This window comes from Macaca fascicularis, chromosome 8 (assembly GCF_037993035.2).
Source record: "Macaca fascicularis isolate 582-1 chromosome 8, T2T-MFA8v1.1".
Lineage (NCBI taxonomy): Eukaryota > Metazoa > Chordata > Mammalia > Primates > Cercopithecidae > Macaca > Macaca fascicularis.
This window is the reverse complement of record NC_088382.1, coordinates 2223694-2247479: the sequence shown is the minus strand read 5'-3', so window position 1 is coordinate 2247479 and position 23786 is coordinate 2223694. Positions and strand designations below refer to the sequence as shown.

At 45.2% G+C, this 23786-nt stretch overlaps 1 protein-coding gene across 2 annotated transcripts in view; it reads right to left on the bottom strand.

Moving 5' to 3' along the window:
* The window catches only part of MYOM2 (myomesin 2), a 103040-nt gene that overhangs the window by 25063 nt on the left and 54191 nt on the right, over positions 1-23786 (bottom strand). For both annotated transcript variants that reach the window (XM_005562519.4, XM_074000212.1), the window contains exons 20-28: positions 22034-22212; positions 20330-20444; positions 17126-17282; positions 16927-17033; positions 14720-14764; positions 14021-14157; positions 6799-6943; positions 6628-6687; positions 4277-4344 (exon numbers count right to left, since the gene is read on the bottom strand). In XM_005562519.4, the coding sequence (XP_005562576.3) occupies positions 4277-4344; positions 6628-6687; positions 6799-6943; positions 14021-14157; positions 14720-14764; positions 16927-17033; positions 17126-17282; positions 20330-20444; positions 22034-22212 (1013 nt within the window). The remainder of the gene's footprint in view (positions 1-4276; positions 4345-6627; positions 6688-6798; positions 6944-14020; positions 14158-14719; positions 14765-16926; positions 17034-17125; positions 17283-20329; positions 20445-22033; positions 22213-23786) is intronic.

The window sequence follows — 23786 nt, the reverse complement described above, 5'->3', positions numbered from 1 at the left end:
GCATGGCTGCCTGCCTGGCACACAGAGGTTGTCCTGTCAATGTTTGTGGAATACGCAGATGGAAGGTATCCCACTGAGCTCCTAAGTAGGGTCTTCCTTCTAAAGTCAGAACCACTCCTTGATAACAAATCTTAGAATGGACTGAGGCTGAGGCTCCACGACTCTAGCACACGATCCCCTTTAACATTTCAAGATTTTCTTTGGTGTCTCTTTTCAATGCCAATCTAATTGCTTACTGTCTCTTAAATCAATACTGTTTTCCCTTCCTCTCTTCTTCAAAGAAATTTTACATTGCTGGTCCTTTCCAATTTTACATTGCTGGTCCCTTCCAATAAATGCCTTTCCAATGACCTTCAATTTCTGTTTTCTAAAAAAATGTATTTGTCCTGTAAGTGGGGGAGGCGGTTCTAATTCCCCAAAACAACTCATTTGTTTCTTCTCTGCACTCCCTCAACTTCTCTCTACCATAAACTCTTTAAAATATGGGCACCTAAACTGTACATGAATGTCTAGGAAAGATGATAACATCACTTCTTAGGCTACATATGGCCCATTCCTGACTCACACTTCCTAAAAGTCAGTGCTAATTCTCCACTTCTGCTGTGTAACAGATGTTTAACAGATTTTCTTATGTTTATGATTGTGGTTTCTCTGTGTCTTAAACTTTTAAAAATGATTTTCTCTGAAGTTATAATGTGAATGTATCCCTGTATAAATTTTTCTCCATGTACTTTTTTCATGTAAATAATTTTTAAAATAACCATCTGCACATTATTAAATGAAAAACCGTGTAGACAAAATGGTGCACAGAATCACAGGCTTGACAGGGACACAAGTACGTAAATCAAATGTATTAAATTGCACCAAAAAACCCTCAAATCTCAAGTAATATTAGTTTTCCCAATATCTGTGTTTAAAGATTTATGAATTACTTTAGTCAGGGAACCTAAAATACTTTTAAATATTTATAGACGGTTCTATCCCACTAAGATGATATCAGAGCCCATGGAAAGCAGAACTCGGGGGTCTCGCCACTGGCATTGGGAGTGCACACACACGTTTTATGGCACGGTCAGAACAACAACAACAACAACAAAGAATAAACGGACACCATAACCGAGTCACTCTGACTTGCTCTGGGCTTTGAGTTGCTGACTCCCTAAGGAACTGATTTTTGCAGTGCTGATGTCTACAATTTTGAGCAAACATACCTTTCTGCGTAGGGTAAATAATTGGAGAAAGTTGTTTTTCCAGCATAAACGGACTATGTACACAGGCTATCATCAGTCACCTGGTGGGTTTCTTCCCTTTAAGTATCCATTATGCTTTTCATTTGTTGAGCAAGACTTCTAAAGACCACCTCCCTTGCAGCTTCCTTGCAAGTAACCTTCTTCTCTTCTTTTATCAATGTTTTCATTTCTGAATCTTCCTTTTAAACATACTAGCGCAAGAAATTCACTACCAAAAATCTAAGTATTTAATAAATTTACCACAACCTTGAGTGTGTTTGATATTAAAGCCTTAGCTCTAGTTATCACACACACACACACATACACACACATATATATATACAGGAAATCAAATTGCAAATTAATTACCAATACTGAGGATGATCAAAATAGTAAGAAAGGTTCGTTTCATCACACAAATTTCTACGAGCAACCTGCACCTATCTAGGGTGTGTTCAACACCCACCTAGTTCCAAACCCCCGTGCCCACCCTCCTGCAAATCCCTGTGCCCGGCTCCACTCCCGAGTGCACTGCAGACCTCTTCATGGCAAGTCCCCACCCAACGCTTACACACATCAATGAGTTCGCACCCCAGTGTCCCCACCGAGGTGGCCCAGCGGAGATCACCAAGGCTTAGCCCTGCCTCCTCTCCATTTGTCCTGCTTGGCCTCACTTTCCTGCTCAACTTAGACAGCTGGTTGACCAACTAACTACAGTTAAGCAAGACCCAAAGTTCCTATTCCATCTTCCCTTCTTGCAACATCCATCCAGCAAGACCCCAATCATGAATCTATCCCCTGACTCACACCAGGGTCACCGGCCACATCTGGAAACATCAATCCCAACACCCCTATTTGGGCCACTACGAACTGTCTCCACATTGGTTCACTCAACAGTGATTTCCATTCTTAATAAGGAGCTCCTGTCATGCCTCCTTCAGTGGCAATCACAGCCCACTCCTGCCCCCCACCCCACCATGGGCCACCTTCCTCATCTTCAACACCCTCCAACCTTTCACTGGAAAGAGCATGAAATCAACTGGCTACACTGGTGGATCTGCTGCTTGCTCTGCCCTGGTTTTTGGCATCACCCACGCCCCCTCATTGTCCTTCACGGGGAGCTGCCCTGGGAGCCAAGCAGCCCCCTGCATGGCTGTGCTGACCTCCTGGTCTCATCTCCCTCCAGGCCAGCACTGCCCCTCCTGTGTCCCCATGCCCTCCCTTTCCTTCACCTGTGACTCCTCTTCTACTGACCCCTCTGCCTATAAATAGGATTGAGTGTCCCCATCCAGAAAGAGAGAAAGACAAAGCTGCCCTGACTCCCCTCTCTCCCCCTCACAGCCCGCTGAGCACCTTAGAGGGCAGCGGGCTCCTGCTCACATCCTCTCTTGTTTCTCATCTCCTCAGCCCACCACGTAGAGACCCCGCCTTGCCAACAGCACCCAGCCCGTGCTGCCTCCAGCCACCCCTCCTCACCCAGCCATGCAGCACTTCCTCCAGCTGCCCATCTTCACCCGGCCATGCAGCACTTCACTCCGAAGTCCCTCCCTGCCAGCGGCCACCAAGTCATTTGCTTTCCCTCTGAACTCTCTGACGGTTTCTGCTCAATAATCCCAGAGCTGCTCTCCTCTTCTCCTCTGACAATCTGAATTTTCCAGAATGCCCCAATTGTTTGTGATGTTCCTGTCTCTAAAGGCTGTCCTTTGGCAGCTTGACCCACTTGCGTCATGTCCGCAGCCAAGCATTCCTGATACCTCATGAATCCACACCCAATATCTCATGAATCCACGTGCTCCAGTTGACTTTCCCATTGCTGCCAGGTTCACATGTCCCGTTGTGAGCTGGTTATGCCTTATTGCCCATTCCACGGATATAACTAAATCTTTGTGAAATTGAATGTATTCTCAAAACCCTAAAACTTGGCCCTCCCCATACAGTGCTGATCTCAAGTAATATCACACCCACTCGGTCCTTCCCTCTCACCCACACCCAGCTACTTGCCAACTCCTGCTGGTTTTAACTGCTGGATGTTTATCCTAAATCTCCTCTCTGTGGATATGAAACTGCCCTGCTGGAGTTACCCTCTCTCAGCAGCCTGCTGAAGCATCGCCCTCCAGCCCTGCCACCTCCAGCCTTCCTTGTCAACAAGCAGCCCATGTCACTGCACTCACAGCCCTCAGGTGCTCTGCACCCTCTCAGACCATGGCCAGCCTCTGGGTCCTGCAGGAGAATGCCCCACTTGCCCATCAGCCTTGGATTTTTTATTGTTTTTATTTTTAAGTGCACAGTTCAGCTTCTCTGTCCCTCCCTGCTTCTCTGTCCCTCCCTGCTTCTCTGTCCCTCCCTGCTTCTCTGTCTCTCCCTGCTGCTGGATCTTCCTGGAACCATCTTTTCCCACTCACTGGCCTGCATAATTCTTAGTCCCCTTGGCACACGCAGCTCAGGAATCATCTCTTTATTGAAACTATCTGTTTACTTTTCTCTCTTATCCAGTAGACAATAAGAAACTAGTTTGGGGGTAAAAATAATGCATTATTGATCTTTTCCCCCCATCCCCTCATCCTGAGACAGTCAAATAGTAGGCGGGTTATTAAATTGAAGGTTTGCTGCTTAAAACAGCTTTTTATATTTAGTAATAAAACATTTCATTACTACATTGTTAAATGAAACTGAAAAAAGCATCTTGTCTCCAAAGCATGCCTTTTCTTTCCGGATGAACTCGTATGAGCAGCACCTCCAGGTATATTTCACCAGGGCACGCTTTCTCATAAACTCAATAATGGTTTAAGTAAAATTTTTGTAATCCAACCTTCCGTTGCATCCCATAACACTGTAATCTTTTCATGAAGAAGAAAAGACAAGCACTAAAGTCCAAGTAATAAAAACTCCACAGAACCCAAAAGCCACTCTGCCCATCCGCAGTTACACAGACACCACACGTTTCATCACCAGCATCACAGATTTGGCCACAGCTGCTCCCTGAAAGGCCCCTCTGATAGTAACCAGAACGAGACTTATTGTTTCCCTGTTAGAACCAGGTTTCTCACCTTGCAAACAAGTCGAACTTCACATTCTTCTGTGACGTCCCAGTGCAAGTACTCAGCAAAATGAGGGCCTAAGGAGGAAAAAAGGAAAAGCAACTTTTTAAAAAGGAAAAAGGAAGTAAACAAATAAATATATAGCTATTATATCTATACCTACACATTTACGCGTGGTGTGTATATATAATACAAAAGCATGTATTATATATATTTATGTAATGCATTTTTGGCGGAAACAATAGCTATGCAGAATGAAACTGATTTAGTTTTCAGGCCTGGGATGTCGACACATGTTAACACTGATTCTCCACTGGAATCTGTGCTTCCTGGTAGGAGCACACCATCTGATGGCTCCTCCTTACTGACATCTCACATCTATTGCTCTTTAGAAAGGAGACTATTGAAATAATTATATTTTGTTTCCCAAAGTATATGTCTAACCGAACATTCGACAACACGGGAAATAATATCTTTAATAAGAGCATAGACATGAGATGAAGAAATAACAGTTTGACCTAGCAATTGTGTAAAACACATTTTCTTTAGATAGCATTCAAAATCAAAGATGGGTTTATGTAGGGTTTTTTTAAAATGTTAATCATTTTTATTTAAAATACATGTAGGAATAAGTCATACACTAATACCCTTTTGCCATTCAATGCAAAAATACAAAGCAGAGTTGGAAAGTATGTGTTGACTTCTTTCATATACATGAATACATCCTACAAAGTTGGCCAAAAAATGTTCATAATGTAGAAATAAGTAAAATAAAATATTTGTGACTATTAGAAATAAAAACAATGAAAAATAATGAAAATGAATGTTTTGATTTTATGTTTCATACTTCATATTCTAATTTTTCTCAAGAAGTATAGAAATCCCATATATAAAAATATTATTTGAATAAACCCTTGGGGTATGTTTGAGAATCTAAAATGTATTCATTTTCCTTTGTATCTAGTTAACATGTATTTGTAAAAGCAATCTAGTTAAAATACATTGTTTGTCGTTAGAAAATTTAAAAGCTCCCACAATTTGAAGTAGAATGAACAATTTCCTGGTGATAGGAATAGCCTCTACTGCCTTCTCTACATTTCAAAGCCGAATGATGCCCCTGCCTCCTCCACCCCCATTCTTTATTCTTTTTCATTAAAATTGCTGGACTCCGTCTGGACACTAAAGCTAGAGGCACGCTTTCCTCATCACTCATGGCTATAAAGTGGGTTCCTTTCCCATGCAGTTGGTAAGCCCCACGCATCTACGGGATGCTCAGCCCCATAAGAAATATTAGGAATTCGACAAACAACGGAAGAGCCGGCATGTCCTCTGAGTGCAGGGTAACATCCAGCCCCTCACAAAGGCTCAGAGCCCACGAAAGGAACAGCCGGGGCCCCTGTAGTCAGGCAAGGCCACAGTGGGAGGCCACAGGGAGATGGGAAGACCCACTTTGGACTTGAGATTGGAAAGACCTCAAGAGAGACAAGACCACAGAGACAGGCATGGACGCCCAGGAAGGGACAAGGTGAAGAAATCAGTCCGGCCCATCCAGGAAGTTGTCCCCATGGTGGGAAATAAGATCTGGTTAAGCGGTGGGTGCAGATTGTGGAAAGCCTGCGTTTATCTGATGCATGCTTTATGGGGCTATTACAGCGTTTTATGCAAAGGGGCGCCTAAAAGAAATAAGTGTATCGGAAGAACCACCTCCCAGCAGCATATAGAAGAGAGTAGTTAGTCAGCAAGTCAGTCACAGATCCTGGTTAGACTGATGGTTTCTTTGACTTAAGATAATAACAGGAAATGTGAACATTAAACAGAAGAGTCTGGGGCTTTTAAAGGTAGAAGCATTTTTTAAAATGCAGGCAAAATACATGTAAAGGACAAAGAACAGAAAAGTATACACATTTCTAGTGCTAAGAAATGGCAATGGTCTAACTTTTCTTTTTTTTTTTTTTTTTTTTTTGAGACAAGATCTCACCTGTTGCCCAGGCTGAAGTGCAGTGGCGTGATCATAGCTCACTCCAGCTTCAACCTTGGGATCAAGCTAGGACTACAGGCATGCACCAACATGCCCAGCTTCTTTTGATTTTTTTTTTTTTTTTTTTTTAAAGACAGGTTCTGCCTGTGTTGCTCAGGCTGGTTTTGAACTCCCGGGCTCTGGTGATCCTCCCAGCTCAGCCTCCCAAAGTACTGGGATTACGAGCATGAGCCACCATGCCTGGCCTGGCCTGGCCTAACCTTTAATCATTTAGAACAGCCTTTAGGGTCGCTTGGGATCACGTAGGATCTGCTTCTGACAAATACTCCAATCGTAAGTCTTTGCTTTATGCTTGGGGCAGAGGAGCAGGTCAGTGACTCACCTTGTTTCCTGAGAAATTCTTTCCTTTGAAACTCAGCCTCTTCCAGCACAGTCCTGAATGCTAAATTCAATATTTTTAAAAAAATACATATGAAACATGTTTGCTTCTCTCCAAAAGAATTTAATTTGAATTATCTTTTATGGACATATGGAAATATTCGATATAGCATACCGTCTCCAATAAGGACTAGAGAAGACTGACTTTTGGCTTTTCCGTCATGAATCTGCACAGTGTAGGTCCCCTCATTTTCAATAGTAAATCGATCCATCACCATCTCAATAATGCCAGTAGCTTTGTCACATTTAATTCTGTGTATCTGCAAGCAAAACAAGGGAAATGGAGAATTATACAAGGAAATCTCTCCTAGTTTTCCTTCTCAGCATTTAACAATTGCATCAGCCATGAGATCGTAAGGGATTATGACAGGAAGAAACCAAAATGAAATTTTATCAAGGAAACCTCCCGGTGAACACAGATCAAACTTGTGGGTATGAGCTGTCACTCAGTGACAAAGCCTGGCTATATGAGGAGATCTGAGAGTCCAAACCAGGTACCTTCTAGGCAGACTCCACACCTACCCAAGAATGAGTTACTAACGTGAAGCAGATAAAATTCACAGGAGAAAATAAAACGATATGCAATTGATATGAATTATAACGATCGCCAGCTGATGACAAAATCCCACATGGATAGCGCCAACAGGCAATCTCCACAGCCACTGTCAGCTTCAGTTCCTGAGACACAGCACCCACAAGCTCCAACCTGCTGCTGTCCATCAGGATGCAGGGGTTTCAGGTGAGGAAAGGATAAATGGACCTCCAACAGGTGTTGACTTTTTTTTAATCACTTTTGATTTTTTATTTTTTAAATGTTTCATTTTATTCTACAGTACATGCACAGATACATACAAACACATTTTATTTAGGTAATCCTACAAGTCGAAGAACAAGTGTTTCTCTAACACACAGATGCATTGAGTGAATTTGATCATTTTTTTCCCTCTGATTTTGTGATGTTTATTTATTAAATTTTTAACTTCACTAAAACCATTTTCCCTACCTTTATTAATGCTTATTTCTCTTTATTTCTCTTTTTTATGTTTTATTTTTAATTTTATTTTTTATTTTTTTGCTGGTTTCCTTATTTGGGGGTTCGATATTTTTACCTTTTTGTGCTTGATAATTATTATAAATTAGTATTAGTAGTTAAATTTCACTTTTTCACTTAAATAACTCTAATTCTAATAGAACCTTTCAAAACATCAATCAGTCTGTGTAATTTTTAGAACTGTTTCAAACCAATTTCATATGGTATTGGTCTTTGCCAATATATGTTCTTAATATATTCAACCATGTCTTCTTTGTAATTCTGAAAACAAGTTTTCCTTTGTAACAGTATATAAATTTGTCACATCCCTGTGGTCCCAGCTACAGAGGAGGCTGGGGCAGGAGGATCATTTGGGCGACAAAGAAAGACCCTGTCTCAAACAAATAAAAAGAAATTTTGTTGGGCTGGGTGCAGTGGCTCACACCTGTAATCCCAGCACTTTGGGAGGCCAAGGCGGGCAGATCACCTGAGGTCAGGAGTTCCAGACCAGCTTGGCCAACATGGTGAAACCCCATCTCTACTAAAAATACAAGCATTAGCCAGGCATGGTGGCGCATGCCTGTAATCCCAGCTACTCAGAAGGCTGAGGCATGAGAATCACTTGAACTCAGGAGGCAGAGGTTGCAGTGAGCTGAGATCACGCCACTGCACTCCAGCCTGGGCAACAGAGTGAGACTCTGTCTCAGAAAAAGGGGGAAAAAAGAAATTTTGCCATATATAGTGCATACGACCAAACTACAAACATTTGCCCACACAATTCCCCCTTCCTGCCTGCAGTGCAGCTGTCTTATTGCTAAGATGGGAGAAAGATTGGGAGGGGAGGCTGTTGGTTGCTCTGAGAACATTAAACTGCATCGCTTCATGATTTCTAGGTTTTACTGTATGACAGGAACAGTCCACAGAAGCCTGGACTACCTGCCTCTCTGCTGCTTTGGGGATGAATGTAGGGATACATTTCATGCCTTGGAGTTCCCCGAGGGCCATGCCCCACAGTTCTGAGCTCGCAGGCCTCTCTGCAACCATGCAGCAGCTTCTGCCCATCCTTGCCGTGGCCACCTCACCCGAATGCAGCCCTTGTGACTGGCTCCAAGGGAGACTTCCCTGATGTCCCGGGGTGAGGCTTGGTGTTTTCTGGGGTCCACAGCCGTGCCTCCCCTCCCCCAGCAGCACCCTGCCCTCGGGAGCACCCTCCCCGGCCTACCTATCCTCCTGCTGTCTGTCTCACTAGACAATGAGCCCCTCAGAGCAGGCATGGCCTTACTCATCCCTGCAGCCTCACGCCGTGCCTAGCATCATGCCTGGCAGTGAGAAACACCAAACACATGTCCGTCGAGGTTCTGATGAGAACATCAGCTGGAGGGGGCTTAACTCATCCTGCCATCCGTGGTGTTGAGTGGCTGTGGTCTCTGACACTACTGAGTGACACTGAGCAATTTTAGAAGATAATTATCCTTCTAAGTGAGAGCCCACGGACGTGGTCAGGACCAGAGCGTCCTTCCCAGTGCAGACCCAGGAAGCCTTCTTGATCAACTGAGACCTTCCCCTCCTGATCAGTCATTGGCTGAAACTACAAACCTGTCCCAGCCAGTCCTTCCTCCATCCCTGGCTGCACCTGTCACCTCCCTTCCTTCAACAGCTAACCCCCTGCACCACCCTCTTTGACCTCCCTGCCCTGGTGCAGCCACACCTTGGGCACAGAAGCCCCAACCCAGGCAGCATCTGGGGTAGAGGCCTCCCAAGGCCATCGCCTGCGCCCAGCTCACCTTCCCCATGCCTCTGCTCACTCAGCGTTTGGGATGCGCTAAGATACTGAAAGGTTTTATGGCTGCTAGTAGATTGCATTGTACTCTACCTGGATGATACAATGTCTGACATTGAGCAGGGTCTTGACAGTAGAAAGACCACATCCCAGTGTGTGACTTGTCCTAAATGCAGCAGTAATGCAGGGCAGAACGGCGTCGAGGGCATCCAGTGTCCAATGCGGGACTCGCCCCAGCCATGCCACCGTAGAATCACGGGAGTCTGGACGCCCGGCCTCGGCTTCCTCGTGCCCAGAGTTAGCAATATGGCAGTCTCAGCTGCTGTCAATATTTTCTACAGATCTTCATCTACCTTTGGATTGATCCCAGCTGGAATTGGGGCAAAGGCTTTGCAGCCTGAATAATGATCTTACCCAGGACCCAGAGAGGCTCTTGGAGCCTCATGAGCAAAACAAAACACTAATAGTCTGTGGCGCTCAGCAAATGAGGCAGCAAAGGAGACTCCGTCAGCCCTTAGAACCACACTCCTCTTACAACACTTGCCTTAGCAGCAATACTACAGAGAATTTCTATCTGCAGGTGACAACGTAAGTTTGGCCAGAAAATTAGCAACCTTCTTCTGATAAATCACGTGCATTTATTTTCACAGTGTTCTTCTTTCTGAGTTTACATTTCTGTTTTTATATTGCAAATGCCAGTGCCACCAGAGAGGCTTTAGAAGAGGAAAATTAGCAAACTAGCCACTTGGTTCAGGTTCTCTCTCTCTGTTCATTTTCTTCAGCATTGTTTCTAAGTTCTTCTGCCTGACATTCAAAGCCTGTATCTTCTGACCCATTCCATTCCCAAAAATATTTCCTAAGATCACTCAGGCAAACAGCCCCCTCTGTCGAGCCCACCCCTCCACTTCCCTGTGTCCCTATTCCCTGACCATTCCTGGCTCTCTGTGCACTTGAGCGGCTTGGAATGTCTCATTCTCTCCCTCCCATCCCCAACCCCCACCCCTCGAGCCCCGATTTCTACCTCCTTGACACCTATTTATTTCAATAACCCTCTACCCTTGAAATCCTTCCTGACTACTTCAGCCTCTTCAACTCTCTGCCTTCTCTGAATTCTGAGAGTGTTTACTGCACTGTTTTAATAGAACCTGGGTTCTATCTTTCTTCTCTGTCCTCCCCTCCTTGAAGGTGTATTTCTTTGACCCATGACAGTCTCTGTAAGGGCAGCTTCATATCTGACTGTTCTGTCCCTGCTGGTGCGTTGGCCAAGCGGATATTCACCAGGTGACGTACAGGATAGGTGCTGCCATCCACTGGGAAGGGAACAGGACCCCGCAAGCTCCCAACAGCTCCCGGGGATGCTGCAATTGTTGCTTCATTGAATCTGACTTTCAGGGTTTACGTGAATAAAGTCTGCTCCACTCCTACCCCAGGTTTTGATTTCCCATAAACATAAAAATCACCTTCACAATTAGAAATTCCAATATTATATCAGAGATGTAGATCACACAATGTATACTGTGTCAGATCACTGAGACTTTTTCTAAACAGAAAACTGGCACAGGAAATTGGTACATCTAAAATGATAGAAAGAGACAGAAATGGATGAGAAGGCATGACCTCAGACTGTTTTTGAGGGAGGGAGATTATTTTAAGAAATGGCTCAGCCAGGCGTGGTGGCTCACGCCTGTAATCCCAGCACTTTGGGAGGCCAAGGCGGGCGGATCACGAGGTCAGGAGTTCGAGACCATCCTGGCTAACACAGTGAAACCCCGTCTCTACTAAAAATACATTTAAAAAAAATTAGCTGGGCATGGTGGCAGCACCTGTAGTCCCAGCTACTCGGGAGGCTGAGGCAGGAGAATGGCGTGAACTCGGGAGGCGGAGCTTGCCGTGAGCCAAGATCGCACCACTGCACTCCAGCCTGGGTGACAGAGCGAGACTCCGTCTCAAAAAAAAAAAAAAAAAAGAAATGGCTCAATTGCAGGAAGCACAACAACTTTGCCCCCATCCCTGGAGACTGACGTCGCTCTTGGAGGTGCCATGAGCAGGAGAGGGACCTGAGATTCCAGTGGATACACTGTCCCATGGACCTCGGGTTTCTTTACAGTGCAGAGTGTTTACTTTCAAATATCAAAAGTAAACTTCAGGTTGATCAGACAAATGCACTGTCCTTGTTTGTACGACATTATCCTCACTTCGAACATCTATGAGTAGAGAATGAATGATAGGAACTTACTCTAACTGGCTCTGAGTAGGAAAAACGTATGATTCTCATCAACTAGAGTCTTAGCAATAGAGCAGCTTTTTCCATTTTCTTAGCTGCTGTGCTGCAATGTCTGGGTAGGTTTTAGAAAATAATTAGGCTTCTTGCTAATGCCATTATGCGGCAAGATGAAGTTCAATGATTTTACGAGTGTCATAAATACAGGCTTTCATATGGCTTCCACAAAATAGCATCAATCTTCAAATGTAAAAGGCACCTGTGGATTGTTAATTGAAGAAGTAAAATATATTCCAAAAGATTAGCCATGGAGCCAGGGCACCCATCCTAAAAGGAAGCTCTATACAGCAGGTAGGAAATGTCCATCAAAAGATATCCCACAAATAAAGTGCACTTCCCCTAAATTCCATTTCATTTCATGGCATGGTCTCTGCTCAAAGATTTCTCCAATTACCTGGATCAGAAACTAAGTCTCCCATAGGCAATAGTTATATCATCGGCTTTTTTGCAGCCCAAAGCTAGATGTTTTCTACTTTCTAGCCAGCTCTCCCATGTAGGAGTGAGTCTTAAAGTATGTCATGATTCTCATGGAAAAGATTGACTGAAGAAGAAAATTCTATGATCCTTGTCCACGCAAGACTTCTGTCTGGTCAACATTCATCTAACTGAGTCCTGCTAAATGCCCATCAGACACAAAGGCTGGACTACAATGAGGGGTCCAGCTTAGAAATACAGTAGGTAGGCTGCCTGGGAGAGTGAGAGGCTCCTGCATCCTACGGTTCCCCTAAAACTTGTGTAATGAACAAACCAATCAACACTGAGGACTTAGTAGGCAGCTAAGGTTGCCAACCACACTCTACACTGGGCACTAAGGGAAAAAGGCAGAAGCAGTAAAGATGGGGCCTCTGAGAAAGCCCCAAGTCACCACTGAACAATAAAGTCCCCATGAAATAGGGCTGTCCTTTAACTGGGTCCCAGGCATGCTGTACTTAGAAAAGAGGAAATTTATCGAAACACAACCAATGGCTTCTCAAATATTCTCCGGACGAATAAGGAGTACCTATCATAATTGTTAGGATTCATTTTATACAATCAAAAGCAGAACCCAGGTGGTGTCTGGACCGTGACATAACATGTGCCTTTTTTTTTTTTTTTTTTTTTTGTTTTTTGTTTTTGTTTTTTTTTGTTTTTTGTTTTTTGTGTTTTTTTTTGAGATGGAGTCTCGCTCTGTCGCCGGGGCTGGAGTGCAGTGGCCGGATCTCAGCTCACTGCAAGCTCCGCCTCCCGGGTTTACGCCATTCTCCTGCCTCAGCCTCCTGTGTAGCTGGGACTACAGGCGCCGCCACCTCGCCCGGCTAGTTTTTTGTATTTTTTTAGTAGAGACAGGGTTTCACCGTGTTCGCCAGGATGGTCTCGATCTCCTGACCTCGTGATCCGCCCGTCTCGGCCTCCCAAAGTGCTGGGATTACAGGCTTGAGCCACCGCGCCCGGCCACATGTGCCTTTTTTGTTGTTGTTTTTGAGACGGAGCCTTGCTGTCACCCAGGCTAGAGTGCAGTAGTTCAATCGTAACTCACTGCAGCTCAGACCTCCCAGGCTCCAGTGATCCTCCCACATCAGCCTCCTAAGTAGCTGGGACTACAGGCAAGCACCACCATGCCCAACTAATTTCTTAATTTTTTGTAGAGATGGGATCTCTTTATGTTGCCCAGGCTGGTCTTGAACTCCTGGGATCAAGCAATCCTCCCACCTTGGCCTCCCAAAGTGCCGAGGTTACAAGTGAGAGCCGCCGTGCCTGGCCAGAACATCGCTCTCGACAGCCACACTGTCAGATCAGTCTGCCACACCAAGATTACTGCCCAAACAGGTAGGGAAGCCACAGAAACTTATTCCTCAGGGATGCCTTCCATGGGAAGCTGTCGGCAGGGGGATAGTGCAGGGAGGCCTCTCTCACAATGGAACAAAAAATAGATACCTTCAAAACCATTATCAAGAATAAGTGGACCGATTCATCAAGGATATTTTCCCCACCTGACCTGAACCTTTTTCACAAAAACAAGCTCAAAGTTATTTTTAATTCCAACGGGCTCAGATTTTAAAGACTCCTGATGTCTCCTGTCACCCAGACCAAACCTTTGAACATTGTAAGAATCAACCATCTCCATTCATCTTGTCAACCTTCCACGCCCCAACCTTTAAGGCTCAAAAAGGGATGGAAACCGACAGAGTGTTGACACTCAGTAACTGACCTACCACAACAAAGGCGGGCTCCCTGCAAAGCCAGAGATCACTCACACAGGAACTCACCTCGCTGTCAGAGACTTCTCTGTCGTTAATAATAAATCGGTAGCTGGCGTCTGGTGATAAGTGCTCAGCCTGGAGCCAGAAGCGAACCTGCCCCTTATCAAAAATCTCATAAGCTAATTCTGATTTCAGAGGAATTGCTACAAGAAGAAAAGAAATCGCAAGTCAATAATGCATGAATCCTTGTGAGGAAGAATAGCTGCAAATTGTAGGGAAATATCAATCCTAGTTATTAAATTTTTTGAGAACGCGAAACCCTGGAGTATTAGATTATGGAAGCCAAAAATAAAACATAAAACTTGAGTTAGCCTGTTGTCGCCTCTAAAGCCTCATACCACGTGAGTTCTCAGCTTTCCGGACGTGTTTGATGAGTAAAGATGCCTGGATTATTTCTATATTTAATGCAATTCAATAACAGAAGATTTCACTTGATAGGAAATGAAATCTTGGATTTCACTTGGATTAGGAACAGCTATACTAAACCCAAAATTCAGATCACTCTGTACGCAATGCCAAGTTTCAACAAGCTATAATATAAGCTAATATTTGTTTTAAATCAACAGGTTTCAATCCTGTGAGCTGGGATCAGGAAATGAGGCCATCCTTTCCCCAAAGCTGTTCCTCCAAGAGCTCATGCATTAATGAACACGGCTCTCCAGCCAGCGGCTATAAGCAGAGGTGCAGGGCTGGAGGCTTACTTACTGGGGTTCTTTATTTCATTGCTCAATGCCATCAAACGTTCAAGCTCTGAAACAAAGAAAAAGTATTTCAATTGATTTGGACCTGCACATTGAGAGGTTTGTAGACATCAGCAAGGCTACACACGAGCAAGATTGGAAACCCCAAGGATTTAATTGGAGGACACGAAAGGAATTTAAACTACAAGTCTGAGGGACATAGAGGATAGCTTTACCAAAACTTCACCATTTTAAGAACCCACCTAGTACAGGGGCAGCTGAGGACAAGGCAGGGTACAGTCAGGGGGATGAAGGAATTGGGGGCAGGGGAAGGTATATCCCTGGAATATAGGAAGACTTGGAAGACGAAAGGTTAAAGGGAGCCTTTTCCAGTTGCTTGCACTTAATGTGAGCTCTTTCCTAAAATTGATTGGACTGGCTGAGAACATGCTTGTGGCCTGTGACTTTCCTTCCCCTCTCAAGATTTCCTTCTTCAATCTCATTAAAGAAAAGTATACATACCACTCATTTCATCACCATAGTGTATTACCATGAATTTAAAAAAAAAGGAAGGAAGGAAGAAATAAAGCAAAAAAATAAATAAATAAACAAAATACACTGCATTCCTGAGAAAGTCCCAAGAGCAAGGTAAGAAAAACTGAGGCTCTAAGCCACTTCATTTTTTCTCCTTCCTTCCTAAAATTAGAATCAGAAACAAGATGGTGGGCTCTAAGGCCTTCAAGAACATGTCTCTTCAAAATGGAAAAATGAAGTCAGATTTTTCTGACCAAAAGTAAATTCACATTGGCAGCAGGTTTGACAGAGAGGACAGGCTTTCCCAGTTAAATCTTCTGGTAGGAATTTCCATACATGGAATGAGCTAAATCTTCAACTGCAAAGTTTCGCCTCAAATATATTTGAAGTCTATACACGATATGAGAGAGGCAGAAATTTTATCTTTTGCAAATACTTAAAATTAAGATGGAAATTTTGAAATGGTGCGGAGGAATGCATAGCTTTTCAGAATTCTTCAGGATGTCGTGAAGTTACAAAACTGTGCTGACCCTGGAGGAGGGGCCAGCAGAGGCTGCTTTAAAAGCATGCAAGTAGATTTTGGGTCCTTCCTTCCTCGCCCTGCCTGTGAGCGGTGAACTGAGGACCCCAGAAAGGCCTCCTCATTTGTCCGGCTGTGTCTTGTTAAATGTGCATGAGTTTTCCCGAATTTAACCAACATTGAGCCAGACCTGCACACTCAAGAAGCTGGGAGTGTGATTCTGGCTGCGCCGGCCATGGGTCCCTGCCCATCCTCCTGCCCAGCCCACAGCACCCATCCTGGGTCAGATGTTCTCAGATCACAGCCTCTGCATGATATCAACCAGGACAGTGATTGCTAACTAAAGGATCTGCTTGTCAATCGTAGGGCATCCCTGGAGATCATTTATGCCATCTGTGGAGAGCATTTTAATAGAAAACTTTTGGAAACTCACATGCCTTAAAGACCCAAAGAAACCCAGAGATCTGAGGATACCACCCAGCCCTACAAGGTCACGCTTCATCACTGCCCCTTCATTTTAAAATGTCTAAGGCTGACGCTGCCCTGCAGTGGGGTAGATGAGGGGCCACACAAATACACGTGATGCCAGACATTTAAAAAAAATCAGCCCTGCCTGCCTGAGACTGTGTGCCTGGTGAACTCAGATCTGTGAACCTACCTAAGAAAACTATTATTTTTCCCCTTGATTACTAAACAGACTTTTCTCACTTCTCTCTGCTGTCTTCCATTTGTAAGAGAACAGCAGGTTTTCACTATGGCAGTTAAACATTATTTCACGCATAAAAAAATTTTTCTTTGATCATCCAGATTTCTCATGTTGGAAGGAAGGGAAGACTTTTCCATCCGTAGGTCTCATTAATTTCATGGATTTCTTAGCTAATATGTTACCTTCTGCATACCAAACTATTAAAATGTGACTAAGATTCAACTTTAAAAGTACAAGTTGAAGGCTGTACAAGCAATATATCAGGACCAGAAACTGTTTGGTGGAAACAGTATAAACTTTAGAGTCTGTTTAATTTCTAAAGTAAGTTTTGGCTTATATATATAGCCCCTACCGCCAGCCTCCTGCAAACATACATCTTTTTTCTAAGCAAGTAAGCCTTTTCTATGTTGGCGTCAATCTTTAAAAGTGTGATAAAACCAAAACAGGCAAGGTTCTGCCATATAAATATTACCTTCTGGGTCCAGAACAAAACTGGAGGACACTCCGTCTGTATCACTTACAGACACAGAGTAAGTCCCTAAATCCTCCTTATCCGGATTCTTTAAGTACAGCTTGGAGCTAAAAAGGAAGAAGAGTAGGTGAATGTCGATCATTTCTACTGGCAGGAACTTCTAAAAGTTTCCAATATCCAACTTCCAGGCCTGACTTACTGATCCCCCACGGTTTCGATTTTAAACCTCTCATCATCTGCAATCTCCTCGTAGGATTTACACCAGGTGAACTGAGATGCGTCTGTCATTTCCTGGCAGTCGAAGGCCAGGTAGATGTTGCCTTGCTCGTCGACACCAGCACTGATTTCCTTGGTGCCTGCGTAAGAAGAGCATGAGGTGAGCGGCTCAGGGACACGGTGTTTTTTCAACTCTTTTTTGGGAGAGGGTGATATGGTTTGGCTTTGTGTCCACACCCAGATCTCATCTCAAATTGTAATCCCCAAGTGTCAAGGGAGGGAGGTGATTGGATCATGGGGGTGGTTTCCCTCATGCTGTCCTCATGATAGTGAGTCTCACGAGATCTGACGGTTTTAGAAGCACCTGGCGTTTTACCTGCTGGCACTCATTCCGTCCTCCTGCTCTGTGAAGAGGTACCTCCTGCCATGACTGTAAGCTTCCTGAGGCCTCCCCAGCCATGAGGAACTGTGAGTCAATTAAACCTCTTTTCTATATAAAGCACCCAGTCTCCGATATTTCTTCATAGCAGCGTGAGAATGGACTGCTACACAGAGGTTAGCCAAAGCAGAGACCTCATCTCACACCAAATCATCTGTTGCATTTAATGACCCAGGGCTGATCAGAGAGTCATGAGATAGAAAACACTTTAGGGAGGATCTGGAGGGGCTTGGTTGTTTTGTTGTTGCTGATTTTTTTAATTTATCACATTTCTGCCCACGTCCTTCTCTGCATCTCATACGACCGCAGAAAACCTATCAGGGCTGCCTCTCCAGGCCCTGAAGATCCTGTTCTCTCTGAAATCTCCTCCTCTGACCCTCAGGAGAAGCCCAGCAGCCATGTGCCCACCACGGAGCTTCCCCTTCACACAGCTCTGCCTTCTGCAAAGGGCCTTGCCTTGTCTTGTTTGGGAGTAGGGGTTGTTTGTGGTTTATTTGCTACTTTTTGATCCAGGTGAACATCTGGCCATGTGCAAGGCAGAATCTACGTCTTAGGAAGTAGATGTGTCCAATGACAAGACACATCTCAGCCTCTGCTGGTGAGTGGAACTGAGGCCATGAAGTATCAATGCTCTCGGGTTATGAAGAAGACACAGATGCAAGGAAAGCCAGGTGGCAGGGTGAGATGAAGCAACGAGAGGCCACCGCAGAGAGCCATCAGGATCTTCACAGTCTGAGGCTGCACTGCTTCCTGACACTCAGGTCACACTCTGTGGCTGTGGTTTGGATGTGGTTTATCCCCTCAAAACTCATGTTGAAATGTAAAAGCCAGTGCAATGGTGTTGGGAGGTGGGGCCTTTAAGAGGTGATTAATGACTGGGGGCAGCAGCTCATGCCTGTCATCCCAGCACTTTGGGAGGCCGAGGTCAGCGGATTGCTTGAGCTCAGGAGTTCAAGACCAGCCTGGGCAACATAGTGAGACCCTGTCTCTATAAAAAATAGAAGGCCGGGTGCAGTGGCTCACGCCTGTAATCCCAGCACTTTGGGAGGCCGAGGCAGGCGGATCACAAGGTCAGGAGATCGAGACCATCCTGGCTAACACGGTGAAACCCCATCTCTGCTAAAAATACAAAAAACTAGCCGGGCGAGGTGGCGGGCACCTGTAGTCCCAGCTACACAGGAGGCTGAGGCAGGAGAATGGCACGAACCCGGGAGGCGGAGCTTGCAGTGAGCCGAGATCGCACCACTGCACTCCAGCCTGGGCGACAGAGCGAGACTCTGTCTCAATAAATAAAAAAATAAATAAATAAATAAATAAAAGAATAATAAAAATCTTTCTAAAAGAGGTGATGAGGTTGTTAAAATAGATTCATGTCTTTCCGGAAAGACTGGGTAGATTCTTGCTAATAACACAGATGTTGATTAGTTAAACTGGAGTGGACTAGTTCCAGTGAGAGTAAATGTTATAAAGCAAGGCTGCCTCCGGTGCTGGGTCCATTTCCACACACACCCAGTTCTCCACCGTGTTGTGGGGCAGTGGGAGGCCCTCCTCACCGGAGCCTCAGGAGCCACCACTGCAGATCCCGGCGCGTGCTTCTTAGACTTCCTGCCTCCAGAATCATGAGCCGAATAAACTTTTAAAAACAAATTACCCAGCCTCAGTGTTCTGTTACAGCAACACAAAATAGACTGTGTATCCTATGAATATGTGTCCTGCCTTCAGAAGTATTCACCCTTTTAAGGTTGACTCCAGGGAAGTTTTATTCATTGAAACCAAGAAAATGACCAACAGCTTTAAAATTTTCTGATAAAAATCCAGCAGTAATATTTTTAAAATGCCGTCCTTCCTGCACATGGTTTGATCATTCCAAGAACAACCCCTGCCAACCATGAAGATGACCCAACGTGCTCTCCTTCTAACCCAGGGCCATTAGTGCACAGGCAGAGATTTAAGTGCATACTTCATTTGCCCATCCAAATCTTTTTAAAATAACGACAAGACATCCATTCATTTATCCGTACACCCATCCATACATGCACACATAACACATGCACACTCTCCCATCTATTTATCCATATACCCATCCATACATACACATGTACACATAATACATGCACACTCTCCCATTCATTTATCCATATACCCATCCATACATACACATGTACACATAATACATGCACACTTTCCCACTCATTTATCCATATACCCATCCATATATACACATAATACATGCACACTCTCCCATTCATTTATCTATACAGCCATCCATACATGTATACATAATACATGTACTCTCTCCCATTAATTTATCCACATGCCCATCCCATTCATGCATGCATAATACATGTACACTCTCCCATTAATTTATCTACACACCCATACATAAACATATCATATATGCACACTCTTCCATTCCTTTATCCACACATCCATACATACATACATACACAGTACATGCACACTCTCCCACTCATTTATCCATACACCCATCCACACATCCACACATAATACATGCATACTCTCCCACTCATTTATTTATACACCCATACATAAACATACAATCCATGCACACTCTCCCATATATTTATCCACACACGCATACATACATGCACACATAATACATGCACCTTCTCCCACTCATCTATCCACACACCCATCCATACATACATAATACATGCACACTCTCCCCCCAAATCCTTGCTGTTCTGTAATTTTTGTTGTTTTGAATGACTGACAGCAAAGCCTTACCTGGTCTCGCCTCTACCAGCACGGGCTCTGACATGTCCGAGGGCTTCCCCACGCCGTTTGCATTGACTGCCCGGACCCTGAAGACATAGGTCTTACCTTGCTGCAGGTCACAGACCTTGAAACAACAGAGGAAACACCAGATGTGTGGAGGTAAAATAAAGATGACTTTGGAGTTTTTCAGATTGTATTATGAATAGACCTTTTCAAAAATAGCTTATTTTTCCAGTTGGAAACACGATACTTAATGAGCTAGAAAAGGAGGGAAGAGGAGATTCACAGCGGTGCAGAATTTGACTTTGGAGGAATAAACACATTTGCTACCAATCTGATAGAACCTCTTTCATTTTTTTATCTCTGCGTATTTTAAAGCAGAAGTAAGATCATACTGACTAGTTTATAATCTGGTGTTTATGTTTAACATAATTCTATGGAACTAATACAATTTTAAGTGTGATATTTAACTGTGTAAAATCATCATTGGGACATCAAAATTAAATCCATCTCTACTTGTACATACCTGGGTTATTCCTATTAAAACCTGCTTGGATAAACATCAATATATAGTTACTAAGCTTCTAGTTGATTTATGTAGCTGATTCTTAGAAGCTGATTCGTCCATTCTAAAGAAACTGGCTGTTTCCTGTCGTCAAAGGGTTTCCAGAAGGTGTCACCCGTGGAAGGCCCTCTCGGCCTATGCTCGGGCACCGGACCCAGACGTGACTATGCTTTAGGGAAGGACGCAGGCCCGCCCCACCACAGGGCCCAGCACCCAGAGAAGAAAACCTCTGGGTTAAGGCAGTTGGCAACTCAGCTGGAGCATGTAGGCCTCCTGGGGCTCAGTCCTTACACCTGACCCAGTAACTGAGGAACCGCAAGTGCTGAAAACCGAAACATTTGGAGAAAGAGAGGCTGGCGGAAGTGCCACATTAAAGTTTTGCTCCATGTAGGAAAACTGTGTGTATACCTGTGTGTGATGTTCATCAAATGGACTTTAGCGATCACATGAATTAAGTAAATTCAATGCAGGGCATGAAGTGGAAGGACATAACACAAAATGCATCATCCCTGTGGAAAGCACACAGACGTAGCCCATGAACAGACAATTAACAGCTATTAGACTGCGATGTGGAAGAACATAGGCGTGTCTGCACAGCTCCCCAGGAGTGAACAGCATGTTGGTGTGAATGGAAGGAGGGCTCTGCGTCCTCAGGGCGCTGCTCCCAATCTGCTGGGACCCACGATGCGCAGCGGCTGCACCCTCCGCAGCCACGCCCCTGTCCTCAGAACAGGTTCACCTTGGGGCTCAGTGCTGGCTTGCACAGAGATCGACAGCACTTTCACACACAGGGAAACTCCAAGACAAAAGACTTACCTTTATTTTTTGTTGTTTGTTTTGTTTTGTTTTTGAGACAGAGTCTCGCTCTGCCACCCAGGCTGGAGTGCAGAGGCTCAATCTCAGCTCACTTCAACCTCTGCCTCCCAGGTTCAAGTGATTCTCCTGCCTCAGCTCCCCAAGTAGCTGGGATTACAGACACCTGCCATGGTGCCATGCCTGGCTAATTTTTTTTGTATTTTTAGTAGAGACGGGGCTTCTCCATGTTGGCCAGGCTGGTTTTGAACTCCTGATGTTAAGTGACTGGCCGCCTCTGCCTCCCAAAGTGCTGGGATTGCAGGCATGAGTCACCACAGCCAGCCAAGACTCACCTTTAAATAACGGTTGGCCGTTGTCGTCTGATTGACAGTGATCCACTCTCCAGCATCCTCCTCCCTGAAGTCCACGAAATATCCAGAAACAGGGCTGCTGCCGGAGTACACGGGGGCCTTCCACAGCATGACCAAGGACGTGTCCCTGACCTCACAGAACGTCAAGTCATAGGCAGGACCTGCGAAGTCAGATGCCACCTTGCTTCTCTGCACACAGCCAGCCCAGCACACCCACCGCCTGACCCAGCCCCGGGGACCTACTGCTCCTCCGGGACGCCCCCCACCAGGACCATCCGCATCTGTTCCCCATCTGATGTTCATCAGCCTCTCTTGGAGAGCGGGGTAAGGAGGGTGCCCAGCGTGATGCTGGGGGTCGGGGAGGAGGGCCCAGCCTCATGCTCCTGCCACCCCCTTCTTTGGGCATCGGGGCCATTGTGGATCTACATAGAATCATTCAGAAGTCCACCCTGCATCGTCGGGACCAGCAGATGCTATCACAGAGAGGAACGGTGTGCAGAAGAGGACGGGTTCTCAAGTTACCCTCCAAGGGGCTGGACACCTGTCAGTCATAGTCACTTAGGCAAGCACCTGGCCAGAAGCACATCGCTGCAGCCCTGTCCTCTACCAACACCCACGGCAACTCTGAGGGCGTGTGGTGCAGAGGCCCAGGTCCAGGCAAGCACCAAGCGGTGCAGGGGAACAGAGAGGCAGCCCCGCCCCATCCTCAGCCAGTCTCGCTGTGGCCTTGAGCCTTGAGAGGCCGTCTCCTATTAACCCTCAAAAAAGGCTCGGGAAACTAGAACGGCTTTTTCTTCTGCTGGTTTTCTAAGGTCGAAAATTTAATTTCATTAAAACCAGAAAGGCAGGAAGGCAGGAAAGAAGGTGGGAGGGAGGATAGGAGAAAGGGAAGGAAAGAAGGAAAAAAGAAAGAAGGAAGGAAGGAAGGAAGGAAGGAAGGAAGGAAGGAAGGAAGGAAGGAAGGAGGGAGGGAGGGAGGGAGGGAGGGAGGGAGGGAGGGAAAGAAGGGAAGGGAGGGAGGGAGGGAAGGGAAGGGAGGGAGGGAAGGAAGGGAAGGGAGGGAGGGAAGGAGGGAGGGAAGGAAGGAAGGAAGGAAGGAAGGAAGGAAGGAAGGAAGGAAGGAAGGAGGGAGGGAGTGAGGGAGGGAGGGAGGGAGGGAAAGAAGGGAAGGGAGGGAAAGAAGGGAAGGGAGGGAGGGAGGGAGGGAGGGAAGGGAAGGGAGGGAGGGAAGGAAGGGAAGGGAGGGAGGGAGGGAGGGAGGGAGGGAAGGAAGGAAGGAAGGAAGGAAGGAAGGAAGGAAGGAAGGAAGGAAGGAAGGAAGGAAGGAAGGAAGGGAGGAATTTTCTAATTGACTTATTTATCTGGATTCTTAGCAGCTGATTTGCTAAGTCAAAAGACGCTGACTGAAAGGAAAAAGGCAGTATACTCCGGCCGTAACATCGGAAAACACTCTGAACTTTGATCTTTTTCAGCTTCAACTTTCAGGATTTACTTTGTCAAAGTATGAGCATATTATCCATTGCATTTGATTCCTGATAGGTTAGAGGCAAAGAAATCAACATCTGGTACTTGAGAACTTGTGAAAACAAAGAGAAAATGTTAGCGGGGCACAGTGGGTGACATGAACCTGTGATCCCGGCTATTCATGAGGCTGAGGTAGGACGATGGCTTGAGGCCAGGAGTTCAAGACCAGCCTGGGCAATGTAGAGACCTCATCTCAGAACAAAAAATCAGT